Below are 16,408 nucleotides of genomic sequence, written 5' to 3'. Positions count from 1 at the left end.
ACTGAAGGGACCTTAGGTATATTACGTTTCTTCAGTGGTTAAATTATATTCAAGATACCAGTTTTTGTTGTTATGCAAATTTGATAAAATGTCTGATAGTTCATTTTAGATTTTTTACTTCTCCAAATTAGTTACTGAAATGTGAGTAGGTCAAAACAGATTTTATTTAGTCAGAAGCAATATGTTAAAAAAATGGCAATGCCAAGTGTGTCAAAGTGTCAGTCTGTTCACAGCAAGCTGCATTAAAAATTTCAAGACGGAGGACATGACTGATTAGCGATTATAATGATTTCAATATTTCATAGCATTTCTGTCCCTTACGCAAAATATATTCTTGGTATTTATTTTTTGTTCAGTGTAGGATGAACAGCAATTCTGCCGTTACTGTAATGCCGTATGTCATTGACTAATAGAAGTCCAAAAGGGTTTTTGGAAAAAGAATCAAAAAAACTTCAGTCCAAAAGCAAGTTAGACCTACAACAGAAAAATTCCTGTGTGTTTGTAAATAAAGGAACACCATTTTTACAGTCAGTTGTTTCACTGAAAAAATTCCTCCTTTCTGACAGAGTACTTACGATGAGTTGTATTCTGTAACTGCGGTAGTTCCAACTGCACCTTTGTAATTGTAAGTAAAGTCATCTTTGGAATTCCTTCTGAGATAGATAAGTGTGATTGATAATGGTGATCACTGCACTTAGACCAGCACATCTTAAACTTTCAGTAAGAGTTACCTGATGACCCCAGCTGTGTCTGATACATTTATAGTTTTGTTGGGTGTTCTCAAGCCTCCCGATGGCTTTTACAATGTTACAAAGCCAGTTTGAGACTTAGGTTTAAACAAATTAGATTTTTATATATATATATATATATATAAAAAATCATTATATGCCTAAATAATCACAGTTGGAAGTGACATTATTAATCTAGAATTTTGTTTTTAAGTAATCATTTTTTAGATAAATTAAGGCAGTCTCTTACCTCTGCTAAAGTTTTGAGGCTGTATTATGGTGGGTATGCCAACAAAGTATCTGCTATTGATATTTTGTCAGCAAAAATGAATCAATCTTACGCAGTTTTTAATTTTCTGAGTTTTTAAAATTAGCCTTGAATTTCTTATGTTTATGAGGATAATCTGTTGTATAGGGTAGGTAAATGACTCGGTTTATCAAGCAGTTTAAAACCCTTTATATTTACTTATATTTTTTAAATTGTCAAATGAATGTTCAGTAAATGTTGTAGAAGGTTAATTTTAAGCTCTTTCTTTTGGGGTGTGCATATAGGACTGTTGAACTTTTTTATAATGTAAATCACATCAAAGTGATAGTTTTAAAGAATCTTGAAATACTTCTTAGCTGCCTTTTAATGATATTTAGCCTCTAAAAAGGAGGGACTTTACATAAAACTACAGATATGCCCTCAGGGAATACCACCAGGTGTTCTGTGGAACACATTTGGGAACTTCCCAAAATGCTGCATTTTAGGGTGTGAAGCGGTGCTGAGTGGAATTCTAACTTACTGTTTTGTTGAGAGTTACATATACTGAAAGGTGATTTTTTTACCATTTTAAGACAACATTCCCATGTAGATATTCTATATGCTATTGGTAATTATATTTTTGTGTAAATACTATTTGGAAAATAGTAAGTTTGTCTTGATAGCTCTGTAAACTAGCTGCATATGATTTTGTAATTGGAAATTTTCACTAGAAGATTAATTATCACCACTCTGCTGTCTCCGTGCAGATGAATTCAGCTTTTTAAAATCAGCCATACAAGCATAAGACTGAAAAATCTTTTTTTTGATACGTTCACAACGCGTGCCACGGGATGCGCGTGATCCCTTGTTTTAAATCTCCAGAATACCTGTTTAAAAGGGCCTTGTTAAAAAGGAAATGAATACAAAATGAATGCTTATGGTGTGATCGTGCACCCATCCGTCTCATACCGAGATGGGAGAATTATGTACATCCCACTTTGCCAGGGGGGAGTTAGCACACGTGTAGCTTAAAGCGTACCCTTTTTTGTTTTTCAGGTTTGCGATATTCAGACCCACAGCGGATTGCCAGCTCCCGATCCGTGTGTTGGCCCTGCATGCACTATGTTGGTGACCTCATACCCACCAAAGAACAACACTGGAGCTGGCCTTAGGGGTAAGGTACTGTTCCACCACCACCTCCTTTTTAGTGTATTACAATACAGTGTTCGTAATCTGCTAAACATTTTAATATTAATACTCCTATATTGTAACCTATGGGATGTAAAATAAGGATATCGGACATTAGAAACATATGTAAAACCACGGGACTTATCTTGCCCTCATGTTATCCCTATGGGCTCCTATGGTGGGTGTGATATCACCAGCATAGTGCATGCTGAGGCATCACATGAATTGGGAGCTGGCAATCCACGGTGAATCTGGACATCACACACCTGAAAACAGCGAAGTAAGGTAAGTTTAAAACTGGAAGCGTGCTGAGTTTTCCTTTAAGCCTTGTTTATTCAGGAGGATTCAGCATATATTTATAAAGGTTCTCTGTTGTGTTTTTTCAGTTAATTTTAAGTGACGAGATAATAATATGTAGTGCTTCTGGTGGATGAGTCAGATCTGGAAGACACTTTCATATTCCGTTGACATAAAGTAAGCATCCCTGTTCCTGAGAACTATCACTGGGAAAAGTCATCAGATAATTTAGCACTGATGGGTTAGCAGTCTGTGATTGAAGTCATGTTACTTAGACAGTAGAATATTTTCACCATCTGTTTTTCAAAAAAGTCCTAATATTTTGGAACTTGACAAAGATTACACGTCCTGCTGTGTCGATTGTTTTCCCCTTATCTAAATGTGTTTGAAAAATAGGTTGAAACCAGGAAATTTACTTCATATAAGACAGCGATTTAAGCAATAGCAGTTGCTGATTCGGTGTCTTTTGTTGTTGAGGTATTTGAAACAAAAGGCAACATCTTACAAATGACAGCCTATATCAGTATCATTTTCTCAGTCCAGTTTATATTTTTCAAATTTTGTTATATTACACTTTTGCTTTTTTAGAAAAGTGATTCCAGAGGCCCTGGATACACAGCCTTCCTGATATGTTTTCATTACTTTAGCTTGAATTGTAGAGACTGAAGATCTTTGAAAATACACAGGATGGTTGGTGGTGTGGGGGTAACCACTAATTTTAAAAATAATGTTGTAAGTTTGCCCCTCTAAGACAGGGCTCCCCATTTTTTAAAGGATACTGAAGATTTTGGGGGCTTTACTTGAAATGGTGAAACACAGCATGTGAGCGTACATGCTGTATTCGTGTATTTTACTTTATATTTTTGGCTGAAAATATTTATTCTTATAAAAATTGAAAAATTCCTCTTTTTTTTTTTTTTCCTTTATGTAATCTTTGTTGTATTGCCATTGATGTCCCGGTAAGGCAACTATCTAAAATTGTGTGGTTTTTTTTCTCACGTTATTTCACCAGATACATAGTGGTGTTACAGTCATTGTCACCCAATAGTAGTTAGTTGGAAATTTTTGCCATAAACTTCTTACCACATATATGTGATTGCTCCACTGTTCAGTAGGAAGTTGCTGTTTTTAAATAACCTTCTGGTACTGAAATACTTAACTTTCTATGTTAAGCTGATAATGCGTTACGTTTATAAAATTTGTGAGTTTAGAAAAAGTTGATGTTGCTCAAGTTGCAGATTTGAAAACAATGTTACTACCACCTACCAATTCTAAAATTACAGTAACAGCTTACAATGAGTGATTTCTTCCACCCAGCCTTTAAATACTCTTTCTGCGTTTTGGCAGCATGTCTAGTCATACAGCTGTATCTATAAATACTCCTGCCTTGTCCTGTTAGTTACCTCCAGTCCTTCAGAGGCTCATACATGCAGTAGAAGTGTTCATTGTACTAAAATTAAATGTATGGGTATCATTTTGAAGAATTTGCATTAGAAACTTTTATACGTGTTAAACGCCATGCAGAAAAGAACATGGTCTCTAATAAATTCAAACATAGTAGATACCTGGCAATACTTTTTCCAAGATAAGTATCTTTTAGCATCTTCCCTTTTCCCTGTTAGCAGAGGATGCATGATCCTCTCTTGTAATAACACCATTCTGGCAGCATAAAAAATCTCAGTCAGCAGATGCAGTAGCACTCCCATACTGGATATAGAGATGTACGAATAACCTGATGCTGGTAAACTTAAGTGTCAAAGGAATATGTCAAGTTCTCTGTTGTGGCTTTCTTGTCTGTGGTGTTCATACTCTTACCGTTCTCGTTGTCCTGCAAGGTAACGTGAATGCCATGCAGTACACGTCAGATTTTAACAGAATGAGGTGTTGATGTTGCTGGCATCGATTTTTATGGATGTTTAGAATCTTTTTAATTTAAAAAAAAAAAAAAACTTTTCCTGAGGAAATTTTAATTTTTTTCAGCAGTGCAATTAATCTCTTAGTTACAAAAAGAAACGGCTAAAGCATAGCATTTTGTTAATGTTTTCTGTTCAATTTTCAACAAAATACATAATTTTCAGAGGTTCTAAAATGAAATCAAATACTGTGTCCTTACCTACATTATATCTAGTTCTGTCCTCAATAACTTCTATACTTTTTTGATGCAGCCCAAGATTTGTGAAATAGAAATAGGTTCCTCATGTGGGGATGAAAACTGGTGTTAGTTGGATAGGTGTTTCCGTGGAATCCTGTCCGTGAGTGGGAAGAGCTTAGTTGGGGGTTGCTGTGGTGGATTCCTGCCGTGCTGGAGGAAAGGCATCTGCTCCTGTCCTGGCAGGTTCCGAGCCACCTCGCATGACTGCCTGGAGCATTAAGAAGAGCTGCAAGTAACTCCAGCCTGGCTCGGCACGGCAGGCTGTAGCCTGAGGTAGTTGAAAGCAGCTCTCAAAGAGCAGTCATCGCGGCACTGGGGGTGGGAGACTGAGGGGGATTGGGACCCACTGCAGCCATCCCGAGGTAAGCCAGCCTTGCCTCCGAGCCCTCAGTGTCCACGCTGAGTAGACTCTCTTCTTGGTCATGAAACACTACTGTCGCTTTAATATTAATGATTTTATTTTTTTTAACTTACGATGCACATATTTTAACGTTACGTAAAGTTAATGCAATAAATCACAACTTCCCTGACATGCATTAACCTCAGGTTTTGTTTACATTTCGTGGGATTGTTCTCTATTCAGAGGACTTGAGCGGGTGTTAAGCGTTGCAGGTTTTGTGTTGGCCATCTGCACAGGAGCTAATTTTACCCACTGGGAGAAGTGCATTGGCAATATGTACGTCAGAAAGACGCATAGTTCAGTGGCCTCCGTAGTGGCAATTTGGGGTATATATATGCATATCGACGTGAATGCCCTTTTTACCAAAATAGTGTTAGTTCTACACTTCTGATAGTTTGAATGTAATTTTTGTTGTATAAAAAAATCCGTGTTTTGAATATATAGACCAAATAATCAGAGTGATTAAGTTGCATACGTAAAGAATGAGAAGTCAATTTCACATAGTAGTATTCAGATTTATTTTCACTGCATCTTTTAGGCAGCCATATATTATACAGTAATCTTCATTAATTTATATGTTTTCAAGTGATAAAGTGGATAAAATCATAATTTCTTTTCGGGTGAAGATGCAGTCAAATTTTTGGTGCATATTTCTGTCACTGGGAATATATTCAGAGTCATCACTCTTCGTAAGGGTTTCAGCTACTAACTTTTAGTCACCAGTATCTTAGAGTAGTGAAACGTTTTGGGACTCTTAGACTGTAAGAGGCAATTCTGGATTAATTTTTAACATTTTTGGATAGATGTTTGATTTTACTTACGCATTTTTGCTTTCTAAGTGTAGTAGTTTCAGACGTAACCAATTGCCACATTCTCTTTGATGACAGGCTCCCTCTTGTGTTCTTCATTCTGTAATGCTTGCTGTGTTTCCTGAGTTGCAATAAAATGAGTACTGAACTTTTGGCATCTAAGTATCTTGGATGAACTGTTTTGTAAAGGCCATTTATGAGTACAAACCTTTACTATGCATGGGGATAACAGTGGACAAAATCATGCTACTGATTACTTTGACGTTTAAAAAATGTGTTTGAGCCTCATTATTATTCTCTTATCTTTACAGTGGATGATGTTGGAGAAAAATTGGACCATATAGGAAGCACTCCCTTGAAAATCAGTACCGAGGTGACAAATGATGATGTTGCTAAAGATGACGGTTTTGGTTCAGAAGTTATCAAAGTGTACATATTTAAAGCTGAAGCTGAAGATGATGTCGAAATAGGTACCTTTTAAATTCCACGTATTCTTCCAATAGTATGAAGTATTTCAGGGTCTTTTTGTTTGTTGTTCTTAATTTCATGTAATCCACTGACTGGAATGTTTTGTAGAACGTGACATTTGTGGAGGCTGCCCATATGGGGTAAATACCGGGTGTGTATTAGTCTAAGTTCTTTTTTCATTAGCAACATTTATTTTCAGGCAGCCGAAGCCCAAATGTAGAAGCGTCTGGGTGCCTGCAGCTGTTTTCAGCTGCTGCTTTTCTCTGACATTGCAAGACTGCATGTCAGCACCGAAAAGCCTCTAGAGTGGATTCCCGTCCCTGAACAGTCTTTGGTGGCCTTGACGCAGAGAGAGGGGAAGACTGCTGGGGCTTTAGGCATACAGTCATTTCCAAACCTAACTAAGAAACTCAAAAATGCCTTGCAGTTCTCTTTTGCAAAGGATAGATCCAGCACTTGCAGGTGCTTTGCAAGTGGACGTACAGCTCACCCATGTCCTGTTCTTCGTAACTTGTAAAAGCAGAGTCCCCCCTGCAGTTGTTCTCAGAGCTGAAGCCTCTGGCTCGTTCCACTTACCCTTTGCGTTTAGGTCCTGGTGTCTGGCCAGGAGCCCCAGAGCCGTTCACAGGGCACGTCAGCCTGACTCTGTTCTTCCTGGAGTGGAGGAGGGCAATCATCTCCCATAGACTGGTGGCATTGGCCTGGCTGTGCTGTGAAAATCCCAAACTTTAGACAGAACTGTGGATTAGATCAACAAAGTCCTCCAATTAGTACCAATCCTGGTGCTATTTTTCAAGTAGCATGAATTGCTGCTTCAGGAAATTTTTGGCAGTATGATGCCTTTTATTTTTCTTCTCTGAGGAGCAAATAATCTTTTCAGCTTAAATTAATGGCAGAAAAAGATTGTTCCAGGGATGATCAGACTGCTAGCTAAGAGGGCAGTTGCGTTTGGTTTTCTCTGTCTCTCAGGGTAGGTTCAGAATTAGTTAAGACTGTCTTATGAGTTGCTCAGTATCTTTTGCAGCATGATACAGTGTAAATTTTGGAGCCTGTTAATCAAGTCCTTCATAAGGTTGCTAGAGTAGCTTAACGTATTTTACTGTCCTGTTTGGAATAGACAGTGTGGGATTCAGCTGAAGGCTAGTCAGTATTTCTGTAGGGCCCTGGGGTTTTCAGTATTTGATCCTTAATTCCTTTCAAGTATGAGAAAGAGGTTGTGAAGACCATGGGGAAAGGATCTAGAGAAGCAGCATCTTAACATCCCTTATCTATTGTGACATCTGTTTCATCTGCCAGTTCCTACATGAATTGCCAGGCCCTGTTCTTGAAATACGATTTCTTCCTCTGGGGATAGGTTGTCAGTCTTGAGGGACAGACTGCCAGTGCAGCAGCAGGAAGAATCGGAATCTCTTATGGCTGAAAACTAATTTACAGCAGGGATGTTCTCATGAGCTACTCTCAGTGCTTCTGATATAGCCAGGAGGTAGTCCTGGCAAATTACCCCGTTCATTACTGGTGAGTACTTCCCCTTGGAAAGAGCTGATTGTGTTGATAATGTGCATTTGCTGCTCAGCATTAAGGAATACAGACACTGAGGTGACAGTCTTCACAAAGAATATCCAAGATTCAAGTTTACCCGTTAGCAGTACTCTCTCGATCTTTTTGTACATGGGGGTGGGGTGGAGGGCTGTTCTTACGTGTCATCCATTTGCATTGCAGTCCAGTTACTTGGATAAATGTACCGGCAAAGCCACCTTTGGCAAAAATTACAAAAATGGGTTTGGGTGGCAAGGATGTTTGGCAAAGCCTCCCATTTACAAAACACAGGGAATGATGGATCAATGTATTTGATTTGGTCTCAGCCACCTAGGTGAGCATTTTCCATCAGGACTGTTTGTAGTAGCAAACAAGGACTCTTGGTATACCAGGTGTTAACTTGTTCTGTCATAATCTGCACCTTCTCTGCTCACTGTTCAGTCCCAGAGATGCATGGAAGACTAAGCATCAGTATTTATCTGCCACTTCTCTCTGACTCAAGCATCAGTATCAAGTTCCAGGTTGGAACTTGTCCTTTTGCTTCTGTTCAACCAAGTCAGTGGGCCAGAGCTTGTTTAGTCACCCAGAGTGGGACCATGTGGGCAGTTCTCATTTCCTTCTTTCCGCCTTTTACCCTTCAGATTGAGATGTCTCCAGGGATTCAGCGCAGCACCTTACATCCCTGCTAGTCTGTGTCTCTAGGTAGTGTTCTCGTTGTTGAAATAATTGGCAGTAACAGTTGCTCTCTCATGGTTTGAGAAGTGTGACCCCAGTGTAAGTTACTGCTCGATCCCCTGTAACGAGCCTGGGACATAGGTATTAGAATCTTTGTAGGAAAAGCTATCTGAGAATCCGTTTTTGCAAAGTGAGTAAATAGGATTTGGGGAGAGAAAGAGAGATGAATTAGCGGTTCCCATCTCAAGAGAGAATTTAAAGGCTGTTCGTGACAAGATTAGAACTACAGTCATTTTTTTTGGTGGGCACGGGCAAGTGTATGTTTCCAGTCATACCTGACTTCACGTCCAGCATGCATAAAAGGCTCTTGATCCTTCTTGGGTAGTGGTGGTTCACTCTTGAAGTTATCAGGAGACACTGAGAGAACTTTTTCCTTATCTGCCCCAGAGTATCAAATCTGCATGATTTTATGACAGACAAGGATGTCAAAACATTTAATTGGAGTTTTATGAAATAGCTTTGTTGTAAATAAGAAAAAAAACCCCAACCTTAAATCTGGAATTAATCTTAACAGTGGCTTTTTTGATGTTTACTTAATGTGTTTAACTTCTTTTTGTTAAAGGTGGGACAGAAATTGTCACAGAGAGTGACTTTCACAATGGACATTCTGTAGCTGGAGTAATTGAACAAGGAGGTGTTGGTAGAATGCAGCGAGAAAAAATGGTTTACATGGCTGTTAAGGACTCTTCTCAGGAAGATGAAGATATTAGTAAGCATAATAAGAAACATTTTTGTTTCTCATGCTGTTTTGTACAACAATATAAACATCATTCTCAAGGACTTTTTTAATTTTTCTGAAGGATTCTTCAGCGTGAAGTAGTAGAAAACTAAGCTCATCTTCCCTAAAAATAAAGAGCAGGCTGTAATTATTTTAAAGTGATGTGGATAAATGCACTTTGTGCATACTGTTTGCAATCATTTCATTATTTATATTAAATTTAACATGTCCATGGATGAAGTTAATGAGGTTAGTCAAATTTCTCATTTTTCTGTTTTCCTACTGTGAATTGCCTTGTTTAAACAGCTTTCTGGCAAAGTGGCAAATAAATGTCATCAGTTACAAGTTTATACGTTTGTATATTTGAATTTATGTTGGTATTTATTTTGGGTTTATATTTATTGATAAGTGTTTTCTCTCTTCAAGGAATGTCTGAATAAACAATGATCCCCTAAGGGAAGGGGTGGTTCTAAATGCCAGAGGAAGAAAAGTAATTTATAACGGGTATCAGAGTGAGAGCAAATTAAATGAAGGAAAATTTAGGATGCGCAGAATAAAATTAAAGATTTATTCTTCTCCTTTCATCCAGGCTGTGCTGAAATAGCAGATGAAGTTTATATGGAAGTTATTGTAGGTGAAGAAGAAGCTACATCACTTCCAGACACACAGCTAGAAGACTCTGGCGTGAATAAAACTTTTGTCCCTGTTGCTTGGGCTGCTGCTTACGGTAGGAATCTGTATGCTTATTTTCTGAAAAGCCCTTCCGTTGTTTTCTCCCTAATCTAGCTTCACAGAATCTCTGTGCACGTGTGATAATCTCTCACCTTCCCCTAGGGGTTTGAAACAGCTCCTTCTGACCTTTTAGCAGTGTCAGTTAGCGGAGTTGATTAAATTATGTGAAAAATTATTTTGACCTCATTTGTGACCTTTTACACCTAAGGTCCTTAGTTTGCAGTTCAGTATAAAGAAAATAATTCCATTTCTACATCGGTGGTTTTTTTCCAATGCTGGCCTGTCAAGCAGTTACAGACTACTTTAGTAGTTGATTGTCTTACATATATTGAATGGATTGCTCTATGTTGAGTTTTATGAAGTAGAAAGGAAGGCTGCTAAGAGAATGTTTATACTGTTCTTGGTTCCAGCTCACATGTACAGAATGCGTCGTTTTTAATGGTTGTTTAAGTTGGCTGTTGAAGATCTTACAAAAACAAGAATAGTCTTAAGTCTTTTTCAGTAGCTAGAAGAAAGGGGAAATAACTTCAAAAAGGGAATAGTAGGAGTAAATATGTTCCTAATAATTTCAGTTTATATACCTGTTTTAAGCCTGTTAGTCCTTCAGGTTAGAAAAAAAAAGAAAAACTGTAATTTGTTCTCTGCAGCCGTGCTTCAAATAGTAGAAGTGTCTTACCAGGATATATTGCGAATTCTGAATATTCTCTTATTTCATATTCTTTTCTCGGATTTTGGCATGTTAAATGTATATTAAGAGGATATCAGGTCACCCATGGTTTATGTTATAATTAAGTAAGCAAGTCAGTTAAAATTCATTGATGTAGTATTTCTGAGCACAGCAGTGGGCTGGTAAAGTGGTTTAGAACCACAGAGCCTTGGCACATAGCAGTAAACACTTTCAGTCCCAAATGAGGAATACACTCTTAAGGTATTACTTCTCCGTCTCCCAGAACTTTGTAGTGCCTCATATAGATGAGTGCTGAGCGGCTGATAAGGTCCAAGTCTTCTTATCTGCCTAGTTCTACTCCACAAAGATAAAGTACTTCGATCTCAAGAACAAATTGTGGATTTCAGATAACCTCGTTTCTGGATTGGTATCTGAGGTTATATGTGAGGTTAAAAGTTTGCAGAAACAAGCATATTAACTATGAAAAGCAGGAAAGACAGTCAGCATGGTAAGCATGTAAACACAGCTTTAGTGGATATTAACCGTTCACAAAGATGTGATTTTATTTCCCAGGGCTCATAATTACAAAATACTGAACTGATTGTGAACTGCACATCTCAGTTCGGATAGAGTTAAGCTGTTACTTATTAGCTAAGTTAGTTTTCTGTCATTATCAGACTTTCAAAGTCATTGTCTTTAAAAAGAATTTTAATTTATAATGACTAAAATGCCATTTTCTGCAGGAGATGAAAGAAGGCTACCCAGAAGATACGAAGATGGTCAAGCGGCAGGTAAGAGCATGTAACTGTTCTTGGTACAGCATTAAAACTTAACTTGCTGTCTTTGAAAATATATACATTTCTGTGTCAGTTCTCCTAATCAGTGAATGCAAAAAACTACCCATAAAGTAGATATTGAAGGACTCCACAGTCTCTCTCTACTATGTAGAAATGAAAAGAATTCTAGATACGTTGTAGGCCTTCAGAGTGGGTGGGGAAGTTGGGAGGATCTGCCAGGTTTTTTAATACAGTTTTGTAGTCACAAAAGAGATAATGCAGTCGTTAAGAAGTAAACCCAAGTTAAATAACAGCCAGCATAACTCACAGGAGATGAATGTCTTGAGAAATACAGGAAGTCAGGGAATATATGGGAAAATTAATCAATGTTTAAACAATTATATTCTTGACTTTTACCAGCAAAGATAGATAGTGCTTTATATTGGCACTCTTCTTTCTCATATATGTTCGTTGTAGAGGAATGGGCAATATATTTTTTAAAAGAAGTAGACATGCTGTGCAATTCCAGTCATCAGTCCCAAAGAAAAAAGTTTGGTTTAAGGTTTTTTATGGTGTCTAATTTCTGTTTCTAGGAAATAACTTGGATACACGATTAGAAAACAAAAACGGTAATGCAACACAATACCTGCAGATTTGTGATAGCATTAGCACTAATAGAGTGCTAAAACAAAAAACCAAGAAAAGGAGGAGAGGAGAGGCCAGGCAATGGCAAACAGGTAAACACTGTATGGTTATGCGTATTGTCATGGAGTGGCACTTACTCCTGTACTATTTCTTTTTTTGTTTTTAAGCTGATGCAGAATTGAGAGATACAAATGATGATTTGCGTATTTCCTGTGTCCTTCCCCCCTCCAATTCTGTGCATAGAAAATGTAATAATTTTTGCTGTTCAAAGTCAGTTCGCTTAGGGCTGATGCAATTCATTTGAATTTTGCAAGCTATTAAGAAGTAATCATGGATGTATTCACTGCACATATGATATTACTGATCTGTTTGAGCAGTTTCTAAAACAAAACTATATAAACTATAGGTGCTGTGGATTGGTTGTTTTTAAACTACTGAACCATTCTCTGCTGCAAGTGTAAGTGCATGAATCTGAACAGCAGTTGGCTGATTTAGAACTTCTTAATCAGTAAATTTGTTTCCTTCATAACTTGTTTTTGTTTGTTTAAAAACAGCTGTTATAATAGGTCCTGATGGACAGCCCTTAACAGTTTACCCTTGTCATATTTGTGGGAAAAAATTTAAATCCAGAGGATTCTTGAAAAGGCATATGAAGAATCATCCAGATCATATGATTAAGAAGAAATACCAGTGTACAGACTGTGACTTTACAACTAACAAAAAAGTAAGTTTCCACAATCATCTGGAAAGCCATAAACTTATAAATAAAGTTGATAAAACCCATGAGTTTACAGAATATACAAGAAGATACAGAGAAGCAAGCCCGTTGAGTTCTAATAAACTAATACTGAGGGACAAGGAGCCTAAGCTACACAAGTGCAAATATTGTGACTATGAAACTGCAGAGCAGGGACTGCTCAATAGGCATCTGCTTGCAGTTCACAGTAAGAACTTCCCTCACGTGTGTGTGGAGTGTGGGAAAGGATTCCGTCATCCGTCAGAGCTGAAAAAGCATATGAGGACCCACACTGGGGAAAAGCCATACCAGTGTCAGCACTGTGTCTTCAGGTGTGCTGATCAGTCCAATCTGAAAACTCACATCAAAACCAAACACGGGACCGATTTGCCATTTAAATGCGAGCACTGTCCCCAGGCGTTTACAGACGAGAAAGAACTGCAGCAGCACACAGAATTATTCCAAGGGCATAAGACTCATCAGTGTCCGCATTGTGACCATAAGAGCACCAATTCGAGTGACCTGAAGCGACACATTATTTCAGTTCACACGAAGGATTTTCCCCACAAATGCGAGGTATGTGAAAAAGGCTTCCATCGTCCATCTGAGCTCAAAAAGCATAGCGAAACCCATAAAGGTAAAAAGATACATCAGTGTAGACACTGTGACTTTAAAACATCAGATCCTTTTGTACTTAGTGGGCATATCCTCTCAGTTCACACCAAGGACCTGCCTTTTAAATGCAAAAGATGTAAAAGAGGATTTAGGCAGCAAAATGAACTTAAGAAGCACATGAAGACCCACAGCGGAAGAAAAGTTTATCAATGCCAGTATTGTGAATATAGCACTACGGATGCGTCAGGCTTTAAACGGCATGTAATATCAATACACACGAAAGACTATCCACATAGGTGTGAGTATTGCAAAAAGGGATTCCGTAGACCATCCGAAAAAAATCAGCATATAATGAGGCACCACAAAGAGGCCATAATGTAATATATGATCTCCAGAAGGAAGCAATTTAGAAACTGTGATATGCCAATTGGGGAAAAAAAAAAAAAAATCTCATGAACTGTTTCTCCTGGTTTCAAAGCTTGATATTAAATCATAACTTTACATTCTTTGTATTAAAAGTCTTAAAAGTATTAGGGTTGACAGGGGATCTCATAGCCCTATGATTGTTGCTTATCAGAACCTAAAGAGCACTATAGAATGCAGAAGGATGGATGAATGTCTTAAATTTGCAGAAAGATGGATGAATGTCTTCAAAATAATAGTATTACACGTCGTTAAGCTATGGAGGACGAAACGAAGATGATTGTGTTATCCATTTTGTCAGTAACAGCATTTGTCTCCAATATGAAAACAGTTCAGATATATGGTGGGGTTATTTACAAATTGTTTGCAAAGGCAACGGAGTCTAACTTCTTGTGCAGTTTTGAAAGGAGAGTATTAGTCAGTCACTTGAGCATACCGTTTTTAAATTGTACCTGGAAATTAAATTCCAGAACTGGTCAAATTGGGGGGGGGGGGGGGGGGTGGTGTCCCTTTTTTGTTGTTCTGTTGTTTTGTTTTGTTTTGTTTTGTTTTAAACATTTCATTGGGAAACTTTTTCGTTTCCTTCATTAGTTTAGGTCCAACAAGTAATTTTTCAATGGTTTTCAAAGCTGCTAACCTATTTTATTGCAGGATATGATGTTTAAAATATAGCATTATGTTATGATCTCAAAGGTGGTGTTCTGGTGCTAGGGTTAAAGATGTGTATGTATATAATTTCCCTTTTTTTATCTGAAACTACAGTTGAATGTTGTTCAGTATGGCACATATAACAAAATTAACTTTGAATTTGACCCTTTTTTTTTTTAAGGATAAAATGGATGCAGTTCCTAGTGTTGTGACTCAACACTAATTTTTTTTCTCGCTACTTTAAAATCTTCTCTAAAAAGACTATTAAAAACAAAGTTGAAAAATGTAGCGGGTTTTTTTTTTTTTCAATTAAAATTCAGAGTACTTAGAAGTTCTTTAGGGCAGTGATCTTCACAGGTATGACTATTATTGTCCTACCTCCTAATATGAAATTTTCAATATAGACGTCAAATTGCACCTTTTAATCAGTTCTTTAAAATAATCTATACCATACTATAAACATGCATTTTCAATCTGTAAGAAAGTATATATGCAGTATTTAACCAGAAAAATATGCTGCCACTAGAGTTTGGAGGTGGATCTTCAGTTTACAGTGTATACATTTAAAATATGCATCCTTTTAAACAATGCTTTGTGTTAGCATGCTGCAAATCAAATGGCGCTTAATATAACAAGCTGGTCTAGGGCTATTTAATGAAAAACCTGTTCATAAATGTTATGCATATAATGTGTATTTTTTACTTTTTTAGTTGCTTCATGTTTGCACACAGCTGTTCACATGATAAATTGTAACTTCATGCTATATTGTGGCTTTGTGTTTCAGATACTGTTCATATTTTGGTTTTGCACCAGATGAGAATCAGTTCCTTGAGAATAAATTTTTTTTATATTTCTAAACTTCAGAAAGTTAAATTTGGGAAATCTCTTAGAAAAATACGTGTTTTATGTGGCTGTAAAAAATGATGTACACGCTGTAAAATAAGATTGTCACTGTTATGTGGGATTATTATTTCTAAATGTGTTACTCATCGTAACGGGCATACAATAAAACGCATCTCTTGCACTCCAAATTTTTTGGAGTTTGCTTTTCATTTATGGTGTTTAGGAAAGTCTCATTCTGTGTAACTTTGCCTAAGATTTTTAATTGCATTATTTGCTAATTAATATGTAATAACATTTCAAGTAAACAGGTGACTCGAGGTATATTTATCAGACTGTTGAGGGGAGAGTATTGGGGTTTTGTTTGACTAACCCTTTAAAGTTACAGGTAATGTATTTGTGCTTATTTCTAAAATAATTATCAGATGTGATACTGACATTCCTTTGAAATTTTTTCCTTTAAGTAAAGCGAACATAAAACCTCTCACGTATTTTGGGAAAAGCCAGGTAGGTTTTGTCTTTTTATCTGTGTCATAAGAACAGCTTGCAAAATGAAATACTAAAAATACTGCTATCATAATTTCCCTCTCTTTTTAGAATACTTGAATTATGACATCAGTAATAGATTAAAAACTTTAAGAAGAGAGTGCGGTATTAAATGAACTCTTCATCAAGGATTTCCAACGGGCTTTTAGCCAGTGAACTCGTAGGTTTTGTACTGAAAACCAGAAACGATGCAGACATGAACCTATTCATCTGTTCATCTGTTTTTTGTTTATATGACTTTTTTTTTTTTGCATACCCAGCAGTCAGAGGAGGCGGCCGTAGCATTCAAAAAAATCTTAGCGATGAAAGTTGGGGGTTTTGGACAATTTTAATGCTTTATTCCTGAACGTTATGTTGAATACATAGACTGAAGCAGTTTCTTCGTAGCAGACTGAAGATGATCATTCTGACTCTGTGACAAAGCACACATCCGTGCTGGCTCATTTTTCCACCTTACAGATGGACGGAATAATCAGGTACTTGAGTATTTTAAACATTTTCT

The 16,408-nt window shown here is 37.2% G+C and overlaps 1 protein-coding gene across 2 annotated transcripts in view; it reads left to right on the top strand.

The window, feature by feature from the left end:
* The window catches only part of ZNF711 (zinc finger protein 711), a 29,581-nt gene extending 15,222 nt beyond the window's left edge, over positions 1–14,359 (top strand). The window contains exons 4-9 of one of the 2 annotated variants that reach the window (XM_075720612.1): positions 6,133–6,291; positions 9,123–9,269; positions 9,868–10,005; positions 11,421–11,468; positions 12,047–12,082; positions 12,653–14,359. In XM_075720612.1, the coding sequence (XP_075576727.1) occupies positions 6,133–6,291; positions 9,123–9,269; positions 9,868–10,005; positions 11,421–11,468; positions 12,047–12,082; positions 12,653–13,830 (1,706 nt within the window). In that variant the 3' untranslated portion in view covers positions 13,831–14,359. Of the gene's footprint in view, positions 1–6,132; positions 6,292–9,122; positions 9,270–9,867; positions 10,006–11,420; positions 11,469–12,046; positions 12,191–12,652 lie in introns of both variants that reach the window. The other variant, XM_075720611.1, reaches the window with a different exon arrangement.
* Positions 14,360–16,408: the final 2,049 nt, after the last annotated feature.

The sequence above is a fragment of the Pelecanus crispus genome, chromosome 13, assembly GCF_030463565.1.
Source record: "Pelecanus crispus isolate bPelCri1 chromosome 13, bPelCri1.pri, whole genome shotgun sequence".
Classification (NCBI taxonomy): Eukaryota; Metazoa; Chordata; class Aves; order Pelecaniformes; family Pelecanidae; genus Pelecanus; species Pelecanus crispus.
Note: the sequence above shows the minus strand (reverse complement) of the source record. Positions and strands in the feature narration are given on the sequence as shown.